The sequence below is a fragment of the Terrapene carolina genome, unplaced genomic scaffold (genome assembly GCF_002925995.2).
Source record: "Terrapene carolina triunguis isolate 2854851 unplaced genomic scaffold, T_m_triunguis-2.0 Scaffold310, whole genome shotgun sequence".
Taxonomy (NCBI): Eukaryota; Metazoa; Chordata; order Testudines; family Emydidae; genus Terrapene; species Terrapene triunguis.
This window is the reverse complement of record NW_020664661.1, coordinates 5,506,287-5,524,827: the sequence shown is the minus strand read 5'-3', so window position 1 is coordinate 5,524,827 and position 18,541 is coordinate 5,506,287. Positions and strand designations below refer to the sequence as shown.

At 47.8% G+C, this 18,541-nt stretch overlaps 1 protein-coding gene across 3 annotated transcripts in view; it reads right to left on the bottom strand.

Moving 5' to 3' along the window:
* TLL2 (tolloid like 2) overlaps positions 1 to 18,541 on the bottom strand; it is a 183,991-nt gene that overhangs the window by 16,833 nt on the left and 148,617 nt on the right. For all 3 annotated transcript variants that reach the window (XM_026657770.2, XM_026657772.2, XM_026657771.2), the window contains 6 exons: positions 14,986 to 15,131; positions 12,132 to 12,327; positions 8,368 to 8,493; positions 5,579 to 5,739; positions 4,688 to 4,868; positions 1,497 to 1,622 (listed from right to left, as the gene is read on the bottom strand). In XM_026657770.2, the coding sequence (XP_026513555.1) occupies positions 1,497 to 1,622; positions 4,688 to 4,868; positions 5,579 to 5,739; positions 8,368 to 8,493; positions 12,132 to 12,327; positions 14,986 to 15,131 (936 nt within the window). The remainder of the gene's footprint in view (positions 1 to 1,496; positions 1,623 to 4,687; positions 4,869 to 5,578; positions 5,740 to 8,367; positions 8,494 to 12,131; positions 12,328 to 14,985; positions 15,132 to 18,541) is intronic.

The window sequence follows — 18,541 nt, the reverse complement described above, 5'->3', positions numbered from 1 at the left end:
GCAGAATTCTCATCTCCCTCTCTCCCCACCTCGCCCACACTCCCTCAGGCGCTTGCTTGCCCTAGTAGTGCTGGAACACAAGGTGGCATTGGGTGAGCACTGTGATTTGGAGGGCTCAGACCACAAGTGTTCGTGCCGCTCACAAGCGTTCGGAGAGTTTGGCCAAGTACATTTCCAGTCCCTTGGGCTTTGTCTGCTGCTTGCCTTGTATTTGCTGGAGCTGGGTTTCCACAGGCACCAATGGATTTTCATTTCCATCTGATGGATGCTCAGGGGCCTGTGTGAACGGAGCGAGTGGTCTCCATCCACTGATGTTGCCCTCTGTTCACAAAACCCACAGCCACGCTCTGTTGCCAATCTCAGCAGACACACCAAGCAGCGATGTGCTCCAATTGCAGGCAGCTTGTACTGCCCTGTCTGTGCTTTACCTTTATGTGGCTAAACAGAAGACTCCAGTCTCCGCAGCTCAGTCTTTTACCAGCCCAAGATTTGCTCTTTAAAGATGGTTTATTCCTACTGTGAGAGTTATTGGACCAAGCCTGTTCAGCACTCTGACTCCAGTAAGAACCACTGGCATTCACCGCTGACCCTTTTGCTTGGGCACAGTGGGGACACTGGATCAGTTGCTCTTGTCAGACAACACTATGGATTGGGGAGATTGCTGAGGAGATGCACGTCTGAGGTGCCGCCTACTTACGAAGACTGGCTGAAGCAAAACTCCACAATAGCATTAAATGCAAAAATTACCCCTCTCCAGCCAACTTCTGGAAGAAGAGTGAGTGTCATATGGACATAGGAAGTAGCTACTCTCCTTGGGCCTAATTAACTACCAGCACCAATACACACACATCCATAGGCTTCAATGGAACTCAGTTTCTTCACTCCATCATTCCTTATCTCCCTCTCCCTCGTGTTCTAGTTTTGGAGCCACTCTCCTCTATATTTGCAGAGGTTTTCTGGAGTCAGATCACTTTCACCGGAAGGCTAAGAGTTTCAAAGGAGACTCAGGGGTCTGTCTACAGAGCCCACGGCAGCAAGCCACTCGGCCTGGCTCAACGGACCTGGGCTCACGCTATCACACTAAAAACAGCTGTGTAGACCCTGCAACTCAGACTCTGAAGCCTTGGGAGGGGGGTGCTCCTTAGCCCAAACTGCAACTTAGAAGTGTTTCTACACAGCCATTTTTACAGCGCTGCTTGTGCCCGGCCACCTCAACTCCCTCGACCTGGGCTGGGAAGCTCTGTGTAGAGCAGCCTAAATCAGTCCTGAAATTCAATGGGAGTTGAGCCCCTACCTCCCTGGGGCTCCTTTAACAACTTAGGCTGAGAGGTTGTCATTGGTGCATCTGCATTATGCTCTGTAAAGAGGCTTTTGTTCACCTGTCCTTACCCACGAATTATCCTTTGCTTGCTGCATTATTTACATTGTTTAGGGAAAATTAAACAGCGGGTTTGGAAATAAATCGATGCTTCCTTGCTGCAGTTAGCGGTGCTCACCTTCTTTGCAATCGTGGCCGTTTTCATGCAGTATGAACCCATTCCTGCACTGGCAGACGTAGCTCCCAAACGTGTTGACACATTCGTGGTGACATCCGCCATTGTCTTTGGAGCATTCGTCTTTATCTGGGGAGTGGCAAACGAACGACACTTAATTCCGTGTAGAGAGAGAACCAAATCCGATGCCAGCTGGGAGCTCTTTCTGCTAGGGTAGAGAACTACCCTAAATCTCAGTCGCTGGATCAGGTCCAGCCACTTTGTTCTTTCCCCAGTTCACTGTCCTTCCTCACAATACAACAAACTACATGGGTCTAGCACAGGGGTGGGCAAACTTTTTGGCCCGAGGACCACATCGGAGTTGCAAAACTGTATGGAGGACCGGGTAGGGAAAACTGTGCCTCCCCAAACAGCCTGACCCCTGCCCCCATCCGCCTCCTCCCACTTCCTGCCCCCTAACTGCCCCCTTCAGAATTCCCGACCCATCCAACCCCCTCTGCTCCTTGTCCCCTGACCGCCCCCTCCTGGGACCCCCCGCCCCTAACTGCCCCCTGGGGACCCCACCCCCATCCAACCCCCCCGCTCCCTGTCTGCCCCAACCCCTATCCATACCCCCGCCCCCTGACAGGCCCCCCGGGACTCTCATGCCTATCCAACCCCCCCCCCGTTCCCCGTCCCCTGATAGCCCCCCCCAGAACCTCTGTCCCATCCAACCGCCCCCTGCTCCTGTCCCCTGACTGCCCCCCAGAACCCACTGCCCCTTATCCAACCCCCCCCCCACTTCCTGCCCTCTTACCATGCCGCTCAGAGCAGCAGGAGCCCGCAGCCCTGCTGCCGCGGCAGGAGCTTGCAGCCCCACCGCCCAGAGAGCTGGCGGCGCGGCGAGCTGAGGCTGCAGGGGAGGGAGGAACAGCATGGGAGGGCCCAGAGGCTAGTCCCCAGCAGGGAGCTCAAGGGCCGGGCAGGACGGTCCCACGGGCCAGATGTGGCCTGGGGGCTTAGTTTGCCCACCTCTGGTCTAGCACATAAAGTACATTTGAAATGTTTCCCCCAATTTATAATTAAACACAAAAGTAACAAAGCTTGACTAGATGAGTATAGCACTCAGGAAAACAAACAGGCAAATGTACCAGTCCTGGCAAAAATCCACTGGCCCATCTTTATACTGGCAACCCTGCTTCATGCTCAGCTCTGTGCTGATGCTCCTTTAAGCAGCTTCCCTCTGCTCATTGCCAGCAGCTCCTCGGTTCCTCCACTCACCAAGTGTCTAGTGGAAAGAGCTGTCTGCTGCCCAGGGGGTCTGTGGCTGGTGCAGAGAAAGAGGATGCAGGCAGGTAGAGAGAGTTGCTGCTGGGTAAGCTGCCCCCCGTGACTGCAATGTGCCACAGCAGGGGCAGAGAGAGAGAGATTGGGCAAAGAGGCAAGCAGATGCCTTCACCCATGCTCCCGGGACTTGCACGAGCCACGAGAGCAGAGAAGATGGGCAGATAGGTGCGTGGCTGCCCGGTCAGCAGGAGGGGGCAGTTTTACGGGGCTGTGTGGTATGCTGCACACAGGAGACATTGGAAGTAAGTAAAGAACGAGGTATAAATAGAGAAGGTAGATCAGACCCATCTATTCGGCCTTTCCCATAATACAAGCACATCGGGGTGTGTGACAAAACCGAAAAGTAACATTTAAAACCGATGAAAGGAAACACTTCCACATAGCGCATGTGTGACAGATCTGGCAATTTCCCTTCATATCCTTGGGAGACCTTACTGAGTTAAGTTTAAGTATCTTTGGGGTCCATTGTAGTAAATGAATGGTGGATGTATTATTGTGCGTGGAACTGCCTAGATGCGAGACCTGGAGGTTCAAAGGACAGTACTGAACAGTGTGGACTTTTGGAACAAAAAGTGTTAAGTGGCTTTCCAGGGGAATACCTACCGGGAAGTGAATGCAAATTCCTCACTTCTGGTCATGCAAAACCCCAGACTTTTGATGCCACACCCTGAGGAGAGGGCCTCTGTCGGCTGATCACCTGTTACATGAGGCCAAGATCAAAGGTCCAAGCTGTATAAAGGAAAGACTGAGCTTTTCCTGGTTGTTCTCTTTCTGAATCTGAGACAGTTATGAATTTGTAACCACGGGGATGAAGGATTGACACCTACCAGAGCCCAACGTTGGAGCTGAAGGGTGACCTCTGGGATGCTTTTTAGCATGCATGTAGGTTCTTTTATTGTTTTTAATATTTTTTCTCTCATACCTTCAAAGAACAAACAAAGTGCAGATGCTGGCCTGCATAGGCAGTCTGGCTTGCTGGGAATATCATAGTGTAGGCAGGGAACTGTGCAGCCTGGAAAAACCCCAGTCAAGAGGGAGATAAACACGCGGGTCTCTGCCCAAGATGGGTGATGGCTGAAAAGTGGGTGGCCTTGGTGGAGCATGGCAGGAGAATACACGTGCACTTGCCCTAAACTATGACAGCATAATTAACCTCTGGAACTCTCTGCCACAAGGTGTCATTGAGGCCAAGATCCCAGCATGATTCAGCAGAGGACTGGACATTTACATTATAACATCCAAAGCTATGATGGTAAGGATTGAAGGGATCTAAACCCTCCTGGTTCAGGGCAAAAGCCAACCTCTAATTACTGGGGGCCAGGATGAAGCCTTCCCGAGAGGCAGGTTACCTCAAGTCCTGCCTGCTGTGCTCTGAAGCGTCTGGTGCTGGCTAGTGTCTGAGACAGGACACCGGGTGATCTGCTGCTCTGATGAGTCTTCAGGACTGGATGTCTTTCTAAAAGGCATGCTCTAGCTCAAAACACAAGTTCTGGGCTTGATGCAGAAATTACTGGGAGAGGTTCTCTGGCCTGTGTTAAGCACGTCTGGCCTTAAAATCTAAGGATCTGCAATCCCATATGGCAATTCCTGCATTGCTAGGGTAACGCGCAGCAGCCTTTGTGCCATGGAAATGGATTGTGCAGAATTCACCGCCCCTTCCCACTGTTGGGAGACAAGGGAAGAGGGAGAGACGGTACACCGCAATCATGACTTTCATACAGTAGAAGGCAGAATATAACCACTGATGCGGATGGCCAGACTTAACAGCACGGAGATGCACATTCACACGAAGCACGCAATGCTCCCGTACACCCAGGAAGGACAGCCAGTGCAGAGAGCTTTCCTCCCCGAGGGACACAGCCACGTACCAGAAAAGAAGTGCACTTTGAATCCCTTTTTGGATACTGCGTTGTCCGATTTGAACTCCAGTCTCAGGTTGTTGCTATAGGATGTGATCACTTCCGGCTTCTCTGAGCCGCAGAATTTGCCATGGAGCTTGGAATCGGAAGCAAGCCCGCTGCGAACCTCCACGTAGTCATATTTACAGACCTGCCAAGGGACAGTCAGATTTCATAGCGTGGGGGACTTTGACACAGTGCATTGCAGATGTAGAATATCAAACAGCAAGAGTCCATTTCCTGAGTGACACGGCAAGTGACACCATACACAGACTTGCCCACCAGCAGTAACACTCCCCCCGACTTGAGTCACTTAATGTCGTCAACTCTTTCACTTCCTGCCCCATCTTGTAGTATTAGAATGGTTTTAGTTACATTTCATGTATCTCTGTACAGCATTTATCTGGCCCCCATTACCACCTGAGCACCTCACAATCTTCAATGTATTTCTCTCCTCACCACACCTCTGTGAAGTAGGGAAGTGCTATTATCCCAATTTTACATTTTCCTGTCAATCCCCAGTAACGCTCCTAGAGAAGCAGTCTCTAGGAAACAGGAACTAACAGTTACAAATGGAAAATACCCAGGATACCTACTGCTATAGGAACAAGCTCATTTGTAACAGAAATAGCTCAGTACTTCTCCACTCCCTACAAACACGTACCAAAGAAAACAGATTCTGTTCTTTAAAGAAAGTCTTGCTAACTACTGCCACTTGCTCATTAAATCAAGGGCTGAGAAACAATGGGAAGCCCCCAAACCAAGACATAACACTGGGTGTCCTCTCAGTACCCCAGGATCTTATCAGGCTCCGGGCCGGTCAACAATCGCACCTACTAAATACATGGACCAGCTACATACATCATTGCCTTCCAGCTCAAAGACTTCAAACTGCAGAGAGATCCGGTACTGGGCTGGAGCGACCACCTGCCAGATGCAGTTTTTGTTAGTGGGATATTCCTTGGGCCACCCAGGGCTCGTGATGGTCCCATTGAGCTTGGTGATGAAGCCCCCACAGGCAGCTGGAGAGGTGACAAACGAACACAAGGTTTACTTGCTTCTGTCCAGACAGAGAAAAGACTGTGCCATGTTGTTCGCTAGGAAACAAGTCAGCGCTAACTTGGGGCAGTAGCAAGGCAAGGGCACATGTTTCCAAACCCAGCCTTCAGAATGGATTTTAAAATAGCCAGGACTGGGGGAGAAAATGGAAAATCGCTTTTGGGCCACATCCTCGGCTAGTAAAAAACCAGCAGAGCTCCACCAAAGCAGCAAGACCTTTGCCGATCTACTCCAGCTGAGGATCTGGCCCTTAGTACCACAGTAGCCTTTCAGGATTGGTCTCTACTGGACTTTGCACCTCAAGTTCAGTGACAACCAATTAACTTGGGGTAATTAACATGATTGTGCAGGCCAACCTGGAGATTCCTTAAACATTTGTTCTAGGCTACAAATAGTTGCTCTTTATCGTAGAGAGCTGCCTAGAACAAACATTCATAGCCTTCATCAAGTGTGTAGGGTGTGCCCGTGCTAGCCTTTATAAACACTGCATGTACTCCACAGAAGTGGCAATCAATTGACTAGAGGTAGAAAAAGTCTAGTAAAGACAAACCATTTGTAGTTTATAATTTACAGGCCACGTCTACGCCAGGGAAAGGTTAACACACACCTTTTTCCTAGTGAGAATAAAGCCAGAGTGTCTTTTGGGGCTCGCACTCTCTCATTAGTGGCCCATTTTCTTTAGAACTTCACTAGCTTTTGGCTTCGTCTTACCTGCAAAGGAGGTGTAATTTTACATCAAGACAGCTAACTCGGGTCAGTTCTCTAGATGTAAAACATTAGTGGGGACAAGGCAAAAGTAGCTTTTACCTTCATGTAACTAGTCACGGTCAACCTTACACACACACACACACACACACCTGCCACCACCTGGTGTTGACCCCAGCTAACTCTATCATGGCAAAAACTGCCTGTGTCTTGTCTCCACTAAGGTTTTACATAGAGCGAGCTAACACGAGATAGCTGTCTTGACATAAAACAGACACCTTTTCTGCAGCATAGTTTCATATTTCCCTGTTGGTACTTCAGTGTTTTATGGCTTTATTAGAGTTCAAAGTCTAACAAGGCACTGAATGTGTTATTTCTAGAGCCATCTGGAAAACAAAACATCTTATGAAATATTCTGATTTCCATCCAAATGTTCCAACCAGCTCTGCTTATTACCCTGAGGACTTCACTATTTTTAGTAGCTCATCGACAATCCCCACCCTACTGTTGGCGATTATCTTTCTCTGAAGGTCAGGGACTGATATGAATTCACATCCTCTACCACCTGCTCATTAACTTAGGCCTACTCTAGGCTGAGAAAGGAAGCCACACTGGCATCCGGCAATCAGTTTAAACACTTGTCTCTAGGAAAGTCTGAACATGGACCCCCAACTCTGCTAAGGGATCGAGACCCTGATTTAAAGTCTGTTAATATAGGATAGAAATTTTGAGCAGGGTTCTGCTGTGGGTCGTGAAAGCAGGACTGTTTTATTCTTTCTAGATTCAGGTTCTGCCTATGTTCTCTTCTCTGCACTGTCGCTCAGTGCATAACATGTCTCACAGCAATGCCTGAAAAAGCAAAAGCAATTGCTCTTACATATGCCATTAGTGTTTCAGAGGCTACCATCCCTATTTCCTGTACGGTAGGTGAATTGAGAGGGTAGAATATTTCTAGAATATTTTTAGAAGTGCCTGTCAAATTATGAACAGGGGCTATCTAAACTACAGAGTGACTTTTAAAAGCCCTCAGCACTTGTGTACCTCTGCTGCCATTACAATCAATGGCAGGCCTGCCAGCTGCTTTAATGGGAGCAGAATTAAAGGAGACCCCAAGGGATTTTGAAGATCTCACTCATTCTGTTCACCATCTCCAAAACGGTTCTCAAATAAGGGGAGGAAACAAGGGAGAGGAGCGGGGAGGGGAGTCTCTCAATAAAGCTGAGCTGCGCAGGCTAACACTTATTTAAAGAGATCAACCATTTATGTATAGAGCTGATTGAAAATTTTCCCTCAACTGTTTTTCAGCAGAAAATTGGGGTTTAGCTTAAATGACATTTTTCATCAGAAGTGTCGGCTTTCCACAGGAAATGTAAATTTTCAGGACAAAAATGGCCACCCAGAAACCAAAACCTTTTTGGTTTCAGCTTCAAACTGAAACACGTTGATTCTGAATTCTGTCACAGTGCCCCGCAGTTCTTTTCTGTGGCCTGGGCACCCCCAGCTGGACCTCATCTCCCACCAGGCACTGCTGCTAGGTGGTGGCCATGTTGCCCCATCTCCCCTCACCCACAGATGAGACTGTGGTGTATCACGGGAGATGCAGTCCAATCAGGGAGCCCAACCTATAGAGGAAAATGGGATAACGAAGCACCATGGCAGCAGAGAAATAAAAATATTTCAGTTTTCGGACAGAACATTTCAGAATTCAATTTGTCACTGAAAATTCGACCCTTTCCATGAAAATTCTGATGAAACCTAATTTTTTGGTTTTGTCAAAATTTTCCACGGGGGGCAGGGAACCATTTTATAACCAGGTCCACTTAACTATTCTTAACTGTGGTGCCCCCCCCCCACCGACCACACTCCCCACTCTGCAGGCTACTGACCCTCACAGCTCTTTTTATCAGCCGTCAGCTCGTAGCCAGGTTCACAGGCGCACTTGTAGCTGCCCAGTGTGTTCACACAGCGCTGCTCACACCCACCGTTGTCTGGCCGAGAACATTCATCCACCTCTGTGGGGAGGAAAAGGCAACAATTCAAGCTCTCCTAAAGGCCCAATCCCCACCCCCGTTTTCACAGGCAGTGCTTGCGGGCTGGAGGACCAAAGGAGCAGCTGAAGAGGTCTTGCTGGCCGGTAAGGGCTAAAGCAGTCTTGCCCTCACCAAATAGGGGCATACAATTAGCATCGCCAGCCTGCTGGCACCACAGTGGCCTTGCCAGCCGGCAGGCACTGAAGTGACACTTTCAGTCAACATCATTGGAAGAGGAAGCGAGGTCTCTTCTTGCAAAGACTTTGCTGCACTTTGCCCTCATTTGCAATGACACTCCTGATTTCCTTTATTCTTAGCACCCAACACTAAATGCGGGCAGCCTGCGTACGCGCAGCCTTGGGAACAGTGCTTCGCTCCCACCAGCATAGGAAGAGACTGGACTTTGAAACCTGGCTTTTCAGATCAGATTTCTACAACCAGTGCTGCCATTCTAATGCCCAAAGGTCTGATTTATTGGCCTCTCAACCCATTTCCTGGTTGTAGTTCATCCCCGCCATGATGCCGTGTGGAAGATGGGTGACCATTTATAATATTAGTGATACCAATATTACAAAATTGCAGTGAATCTTACCAGATATGCCATGTAAGGTATCAGTGGAAAAATTATGATTGGCTAAATATGATCATCATGTTTATATGTATGTATCATCTTTGTATTGTGAATTATAAATATGGGTGGTATATTTGTATAACAAATCTGTGCTGTGTTTCTGGGTGGACACCCCCAGACAGATTGGCATCAGCACTATCCAGCCTGCTTAATGGCCCATCAAAGGCAATCAGCTGTACAATGAACCCATTGAGAGAAGTCAGGGGCTATGCTTATGAGTCAGCAGGATACGTAGGGACATGCCTGTGGACAGGGGACTCCAAGAGCTTTTCCATGCCCATGTGCTGTGAGCTTGTGTTTGGGACAAAGGATGTACAAGCCACATGGCAAAGGATATAAAGGCAGCCGCATCTTCTCCATTTGGTCTTCAATCCTGCTTCCCACTTCTGCAGTAATTTCTCTACAAACTGAAGCTTTGAACAAAGGACTGACAGACCTATCCACAGTTTGGATGTGCTCCAGAGGGACTCTACAAGCCAGCAAACTCACCAATGCTGCTAAGAACCTGATATATGGACTCTGAAGTCTTATGTATGTATCTGATTGCTTCAGGGCCGCCCAGAGGATTCAGGGGGCCTGGGGAAAAGCGGGGGAGCTGCGGCGCTTGTACTCACCCCGCGGCGATCTGGGTCTTCGGCGGCATTTTGGCGGCGGGGGGCCCTTCAGTCGCTCCGCGTCTTCAGCAGCACTGAAGGGCCCCCCCGCCGCTGAAATGCCGCCGAAGACCCGGATCGCCGCCGGGCCAGGGCTCGCGGGGCCCCTGTGGGGCCCCTGCGGGACCCGGGGCAAATTGCCCCACTTGCCCGCCCCGGGCAGCCCTGGATTGCTTTGACCATTGAGCAACTCTCTTCTCTTTCTTTTCTTTTATAATAAAATCTTTAGTTTTAGATGCTAAAGGATTGGCTGGCAGCGTGGCATTTTGGGTAAGATCCAAACTAATATTGACCTGGCAATGTGGCTGGCCCTTTGGGGATCAGAAGAACATTTTGTATAGTGAGCGGAGTTTTAAATAACTCCTCCCCTTACTGGACCAGTTTGCTGATTGGGAGCCAGAGAACTGGAATGCAATAAAGGGGGCTGTGTGATTTCCTTTTTTTAGCTTCTTGATAACCAGTGTGGGGGATCAGGAGCACAGTTTGGGACTGGTTGGTGAATCTAACTACAGTGTTAACCACCAGTTTGGGAGAATCTGCTCTCCTTTTTGCAGCCTGCCATGACCTTGGCATTTTCAGTGTGGGCTACCCGAGGCACATTTTCAGTGTGGGCTACCCCAGTCACCCGCCCCCCATGGGTCATTTTGTTAAGAGAACCTGGTAAAGGTTATTGCTACGTTGGTTTGGTGGGGACAGCCTTGCCAACATGATCTCTTTGGAAGCCTCACCACCGAGTCGGGAAAACACCAGAGGCGATAACCCCACATTGAGAAGAGACAGTTTCCCTGCTTCTGTTTACAGGCTCACTGCTGAGAAAACTCCTCCCATTCGGTAGGTCAGCTGTTCCCAAACTGTTGTCCATGAACGGACGGTGCTCTGTGGCTGGTCATAGGATGCTAGCTCCTGTCCTAGCTGTTAAACTGCAGTAAAAGACAGCTAAACAAGTCACCTTTTCTACTCCATCTCAGCGACAGCAGCGGTTGCTGTGGGGATGTATTGGAATTGGGAAGGGTAGGCACCATGAGACATTCTAGTAAGAGGTGGCCCACAATGAAAGTGTTTGAAAAACCCCTACTAATTAACACTGGGCCACAGTGTCTGCGTCAGCCTCTAGAAACCTGCTTCTTCACCGCCAGGCTAAGACAGAATGCCCATGTAGGCTAAGACACAATGCCAGACTTCCTGCTCCACGTTAAAACTGGAAGGGAAGTGGGGTTAATTCATTTGCATGAGACAAAGCTTAGGTCATGGTCACTGGAGGTCTTGCAGCTATTTTCATAGACTCATAGAACCACAGGGTTAGAAGGAACCGCAAGGGTCATCTAGTCTAACACCTGCAAAAATACAGGATTTGTTGTGTCTACAAGGTGGGGATGTGAGCTCTGGGGTCCTGGTCGTTATACTTCACTAAGAATTTACCCTGGTGGTTTTAATTGGAGAACTATTTATCTTCAGTTCCTGACCTACCCAGCTTTGCACTGTTTAGGAGCAGCAATGTCCCACTCCAGAGATGGCTGCATTTCAGTACAGGTGAGTGTATAATGCTTTGGGATGTTTCCAGGTAAAAGGTACTATATAAACCTAAAACAGCCACATCATTATTAATATTATATGCACTTCAGAGATTGTCTGCATAACTGAGGACTACTCTAGCTTCTCCATAAGGATAGCATGGAGTAGCAAAAACTAGAATAACCCCAATGATCACATTTCTGGCTTGAAGACAAGGTAATCCCTCATTTTTGGGGCCTCATCCCCTAACTGTTGGACCTGAGTAGAAGGCTTAGCCCTTAAGGATTGATCCTGTATAAGTTCATGGCTGGTTTATTCTCGGCATTTAAAAGCTGGCGTCCCATGTTCTCATAAAGCACAGATTTCAACCCACACTTCTACTCAAGTTTTTTAAGCTGTCGTCTGCTTTGTATGTTTCATGTTTGTTCCAAACAATGCAAGACACACATTAAATTCCTGGTCATTACAAAATTCATTAAGATAACGGGTGCACCCAGAGTTGACTAGCTGAGGACTACAATGGCAAGTTGCCAGGAAGTTATGGGCCCCATCTGGTCTGCTTAAAATGGAGAGGGGAAAGCAGGCATTTCCTCTTTAATAAGGAGCTATGTAGTCTTCAGCTCCCAGCCTGTGCTACTCCAAGCAGCTTGCGGTCTTCAGTTTAGACAGAGGCCTTATGTTGATTTTTGCCTGTGGGCCACATTACTGAACTCTATGGCCTGCACTTGGCCCCCGGGCCATCCTTGGAGGGGGGTCTCAAGTGTCTCTGATAGAGAGGTTTCATCTTAATGAAACCACCTTAGGGTCTTATGTGTAATCCATACCTTTAAAGAAATTTGCTGCAAACCCTGCTTTATTGATGGACCCATCAGATGCAAACTTCATCCACACTTTATTTGAGCTGGATTTGATATCTTCTGGCTTCTCGTAGCCGCAAAAGTGTCCAATCAAAGGGCTGTCCTCAGTGGGGCCGTCTCGGATTTCCAGGTAGTCATAAGCACAACTGTCGTGCCTCTCAATCTGCAGAGGGAAAGGGAACACGCCAACAGAGGTCACCCACTTCACTCAGCCCCATCAGATTCCGTTTAGCTTTAAAGGATCAAAAAGCACAAATTGAGTCAATACAGTCAGGGCAAAGTTCTCCGGCTTAGCTGAAGCGAGGCTCCTCTTTTTCCCCAGGCTTTTGAAACTGGGGAGGTGGGGAATTGTTAAGAGGGGAACGGGGGGGGGGGAGGAGGGGAGATTTGTGGTGGATCAGCTTAAAAATGAAATACACCCAAGTTCAGCAATTGAAGTTACGTTAACGGTGCCTGGAGCATGGGGATAGGTGGTCCTAAGTAACATTCCTCTCAATCAAAAGTATAACAAATAAACAAGTGGAACAGAAATTTGGACCTCAAGGTTACCATCAGCTTGCCAATCTGCAGAGCACGTTATTGGTTGTATGGTTTAAAATGTCAGCTTAATTGAATGTGTAATTTGTGATTACTGACGTAGCTAAAGATCAGTCTCAGCTCAGCTCCCAGGTGACAGCACAAGAAAATCCCCATCATAACTGGCCCCTTGCTGTTCATCCAGGCAGGGCTGAGGTGTACGGGCAGGGCAGCATGGCAGAAGTTTGCCTAGTCATAGAATCATAGAATATCAGGGTTGGAAGGGACCTCAGGAGGTCATCTAGTCCAACCCCCTGCTCAAAGAGGACCAATTCCCCAGCCAGATTTTTGCCCCAGATCCCTAAATGGCCCCTTCAAGGATTGAATTTACAACCCTGGGTTTAGCAGGCCAATGCTCAAACCACTGAGCTATCCCTCCCACCCTCAAATTGCCCCATTTGCCCCCCCTCTGGGCGGCCCTGCCCTTGAGATGCAGCGTCAGAGTGTTATATGGTCTTAGTTCTGTCGCCTTCACATGCCACCTTCCAATGAGACTCTGGTTCCTGACCATCTAAAAGAGTTGCCTTCCTCAGGCTCAGCTGCAAGGACGGGCAAATCCAGGGGACGATCTCCGAGCAGGGGAAGAACATCCCTGCATGCCAGACAGCATTGAAAACACCAACAGGCAAATAGCTCAAGAACTAGGGCTCCTTTGCTTTCCCAGCAGGATACCAAAGTCTCTGCACGGTGGCCAAACCCCATGAGTGACAGCAAAGGAGGGAGATGAGCAACAACAAACTAGGCCGCTTGGGGAACGCCCTGGGGTTTCATAGCCAACCCATTGGAGTTGATGGCCCTTGTCTGGACAAAACAAGCAGAAACTGGAAAGAACAATCCTGTGCTGGTCTTTACAAAAGGAACAGATGGGAGCTAAAATGTATGTCAGGAAGACACGGCATGCCATCCCAGATCAGGGTCCGGCCCAGCCTATCTCCAGCCCTGCTACTTCAAAGAGTCAGCAAAAAAATCAATCAAATCAGAATGCACCCGGCCAGTAGCGCAATGCATACTGCAAACACTGGGTGAAAATCCTTCCTGACCTCTGCAGAGGCTGGCTGCTATCCTGAAACATGACACTTTATTAGACATTCACAAATGCCACTGCTGGCCCTAAACTGATCTAGGCTCCAGTCCTGCCCCATTGAAAACAAGGGAAGTTTTGCTCTTGACTTCAGTGGGAGCAGGATCGGGCCCCTAGACACAATATGATTTGCTAATCTCCAGGCACTGCCTAGTCATATGGGGTGAAGAGGTATCTTCCTTTTGTTTATTCAAAATTTACCGACCATTAAATTAATTAAATAACCCTGGGATCTGATGTTACATGACAGGGTAGTACAGAGGGGCTCGTCAGTTCTAAGCCCCTCTTTAATATTCTTACATAGCTCAGTTATTGTAAATCCGGTCTAATTTCTCCTTTCAAGGCTAAATAATCCTAGTTGCTGCAAACTCACCAGATGTAATCCTCAACCTCTCAGCAACCTTCAAGTTGCTCTCTCTAATTTCTACTTTTCTATGAAAACCTGGCTGGTGATGCAGGGAATGGTCTGTCCCGAGCTCTTTATGGCTACTATAAGATTTATGGGGGGGGGAGGGGGAAGATATGGATGTGTTCATGGGTGGTGCGGTCTCAATAGATCTATGCAGGGTTGGCTAGGGAATCGATGTCCTGTGCATTCTGCAGTCTGATGGCAGGAATCCTCTCTCAACATTCCCCGCATGCAGAGTGTCCTGATGGGTAGTGCAGGGGATTGGGTGCCAGGACTTCTGGGTTGTATCCTGGCTCTGCCACTGCGTGAGCCTAAGTAATTTGCTTCACAGTTACCTTGAACTCCTCATAGTTTGTTTGCTGAATCCTTCAGTTCTCATCTTATACTTTGATGGCGAGGTCTTTGAGGCAGGGCCTGTCTTCCTTATATGCACAGACAGAACCTAGCACTGGGACCTCTGAATGCTACCGTGATACATATAACCACTAACACGCTGTCAAGCAGTTTGCGGTCCTCAGATAAAAGCGTTATGGGTAGATTATCTGAAGCAGCAGCAAAGGAGGCATGCGCAATACACACTTTTCATTGATGATAGTGGAATCAGGATTGGGTGGAAATAATTTTCTAAAACAAACATTTAGGGGGGAAATTCCCCAGTTTCTACAGATTGTACGTTCTCTATCATACTTCCTTTTTACAGTCTCATTGGCTGCCATGTTAGTTTGGTTTAAGAGCACACACCTCAAACCTCTCACCTCAAATGCTTGGAATGTGAGTCCTACATGAAACCCCTCGGAAACTGTGATCCTCCAGACGCACTCTTTGGAAGGTCGGTAGTCATCTGGGTAATTGGGAGACTGAATCTGGCCAGCATCCTTGTGAATTTCTCCACCACAAATTGCTTCAGAAAAACAAACAGCACATGGATGGGATTACACATTGTGTCCTCACCGAATGCCTGCTCCCAGCACACCCTCTCCCCTTACAAAGCCATTTTAACTACACTCATTCTATATGGCCCCCCAAACAAACCGTGAAAGGTATTAAAAGCCTAACACGATTCTGCTTAGTGCCTCTTGTCTTGCTGTGTCTTCCCCCAAGGATATCAGCTCTGTGGGGCAGGAATTGTTTGGATAGTTGTGTCTGGTACACCACTTAATTTAATTATCAAATTAATAATAGTAATCATACATGAAATGGACAATTAAAGCCCACAAAAAAAGCAAAGTGAAATCCTGCCACTAGATGGCAATGATTGCAAACATAATGCGAGTTCATGGGAAGATGTGCCTAAAGATACCAGCCAATCTAAAACAGCGTGATTGCATATGGTCTCATGGATATGCATCCCCAGATGCTCTGTAGACTTAGAATCCAGGCACAGTCATTTCTCTGTGCAGGCAAGAAGTTGGGCAACACAGAGGTGGGACTGCGCATTGCAAGTGTAGAGTTGGGAGTTGGGACTTGGAAAAAAGGCCACAGAGAAGGAAGTTGCAGTAGACAATGTTGGAGCTATTTCTAAATAAAACTTTTCATATTGGTAAGAGGATCAAATCAAGGGAAGTCAAAGCTCGACATAGGAATAGGTATCAGCAGTTTATGCTATCAGCACCAAGAGCTGCGCAGAGAATGTGTGTTTCTTTTTTAAACTGCCCTCAAAGCTTGGATTTATTTTTAAAAGTCAGCCTAAAAAAAAATGAAGATACAATTTCAGAGCCCAGCATGACCTCTGCATGGGCTCTGTGGGTGGGTTTGTACAGCACCTTGCACAATGTGGGAGGGATAGCTCAATGGTTTGAGCTTTGGCCTGTTAAACCCAGGGTTGTGAGTTCAATCCTTGAAAGGGCCACTTAGGGATCTGGGGCAAAATCAGTACTTGGTCCTGCTAGTGAAGGCAGGGGGCTGGACTCAATGACCTTTCAGGGTCCCTTCCAGTTCTATGAGATAGGTATATCACCATATATTATTAATCCTGAAACTGAGCACTACCATAGCAAACATTAAATAACAATATGCACATTAGATTTCCAGCACTGAATCCAAGCAGCTCTATGGAGCTGCTTCTCAGAAACCAGGGTGACAATGAATGGCGAAGCTACTGGGTAGACTTGCCTCCAGATGAATCATAAAACCAAGACCCTGGCTACCTTGGAGATTCCATAGCATTTCTGTGTTAACCAACTCTAGTAGCTTGGCTACTCATTGCAACTTAGGTCTTCTTCTTAACAGCCCCACCCGCTACAGTCTCAGTTGGAGAACTATTAGTCAATCCCCCTCCTAAAAATCATCCTGTTGTAGTGGTGCTAGTGCAGAATGGCTGCTGCATTTCTACCCCACCCTCCCTCGTAGCAGCTGCATTTCAGCAGCGGGTTAGTGTTTCCTAAATCATGTGGAGCAGCCGTAGCCACTCTATAGTTAAAGCTGAAGCTAGTTTATTATAAGCCCAGTTTTTGAAATGCTTCCCTCCCTTCCCAACGTCCTAACCCCTCATAAATTTTACACACATGGTCTCATCCCTGTGTAGATTTAGTCTGGGAAGTTTGGTAAAGTTAGCTAAAAGGGTTCTGAAGTTACGGTATCTTTAAAATGGCTGCACTCATTTTTTTTCAAACTTTTCCTAAACTGTGTTTGGCTGCACAATGACTATGCCTATAAACTCCTAATTTGCTTGGATTTACTGAGGAGCGAGGCCGCAAGTTCCTTTGACAGGTACACAAAACAATACTGAAATTATGAACAGACCTGTCTGACTCCAGGCTGTGTTGTACCAGTTGCTGGTCTGAGCCAGATGTTAAGAAGTGGTGATACATGATTGGAGAGGACTGCGGGGGACAGGAGTCTTATAGGGCACCAAGGGAACTGAGGGAGAGGTGACTGGAAGGGAAAGATTGGAGGTGGCAGGATGGCATGGAGCTGTGATCCCTGATGTCAGAATTTGGGAGACTCAGGAGCAGGAGGTGGGGATGGATAGAGGGGAGCAGCAGTCTGGTGGAGAAGGAGTGGGGTTGATGAATGGGGGCTCAGGGAATGGTCAGAGGCATAAATGGGGGGGGGGGGTATGGGACAAGGCTCAGTATGTGTCCAGTACTGGGCACCACATTTCAGGAAAGATGTGGACAAATTGGGCAAAGTCCAGAGAAGAGCAACAAAAACAGAATCATAGAATATCAGGGTTGGAAGGGACCTCAGGAGATCATCTAGTCCAACCCCCTGCTCAAAAAATGATGAAAGATCTAGAAAACATGACCTCTGAGGGAAGGTTGAAAAAAATGGTTTTGTTTAGTCTGAAGAAGAGAAGACTGAGGTGGGATATGATAACAGTTTTCAAGTACATAAAATGTTGTTACAAGGAGGAGGGTGAAAAATAGTTCTGCTTAACCTCTGAGGATAGAAGCAGCAGCAATGGGCTTAAATTGCAGCAAGGGAGGTTTAGGTTGGACATTAGGAAAAACTTGTTAAGCACTAGAATAAATTGCCTAGGGAGGTTGTGGAATCTCCATCATTGGGAATTTTTAAGAGCAGGTTGGACAAACACCTGTAAGGGATGGTCTAGATAATACTTAGCCCTACCAAGAGACCAGGGAACTGCAAAACAAAACGCGAGTGTCGTTAAACATACAAACTTGTGTAACCCTCCAGCACCACAAACTAACCCCAAGCAGATCAATCATGCCAATTCTATTCTGCAAAAATATTCTTCTGCTCCCCTATCATCACACTGTGTAGGAACTAACAGTAGTGACTTACGACTGCTCCCTGAGGCTGCATTCCTTATGGAATCTTTATCACCCATTTAAACAAGCGAACAACATACACCCAACATACTTCCACTGCAGAACAAAACAAAGGGGCAAACTTCAGGTCAGTCAGTGCCAAGGAGTAAGGAATGATGACGTGGCTGCGGAGAACTGACTGGATACCAGATTTGCTCAGGTCCGGATTCGCTAATATTTGTTTGAAAGTGCATTTATTTTTTGCCAAGAGCGTAGTGTTTGCTGGGCATTAGCCAGACCCAGCTGAAGCACGCTTCCCACCTCACTTCTTTATCTAAGTTTGGTTTGTACCTTGTAGCCTGTCAAGTGCTTTGGGAAGGTGCCATGAAAATGTGTGTGTATTATGTCCTGCCTCTTTTCAAACCACCACCACCTAGGTCTTGTCTAGCGCTTTTCAGCAGTAGCTCTCAAAGCACTTCCCACAGGAGGTCAGTATCATTAGCCCAATTTTACAGATCGGGAAACTGAGGCAGGCCAGTGACCGAGCCCACCATGTACTTGGTCGCGTGGAAGAGGATATGCATCCAGCCCATGTGAA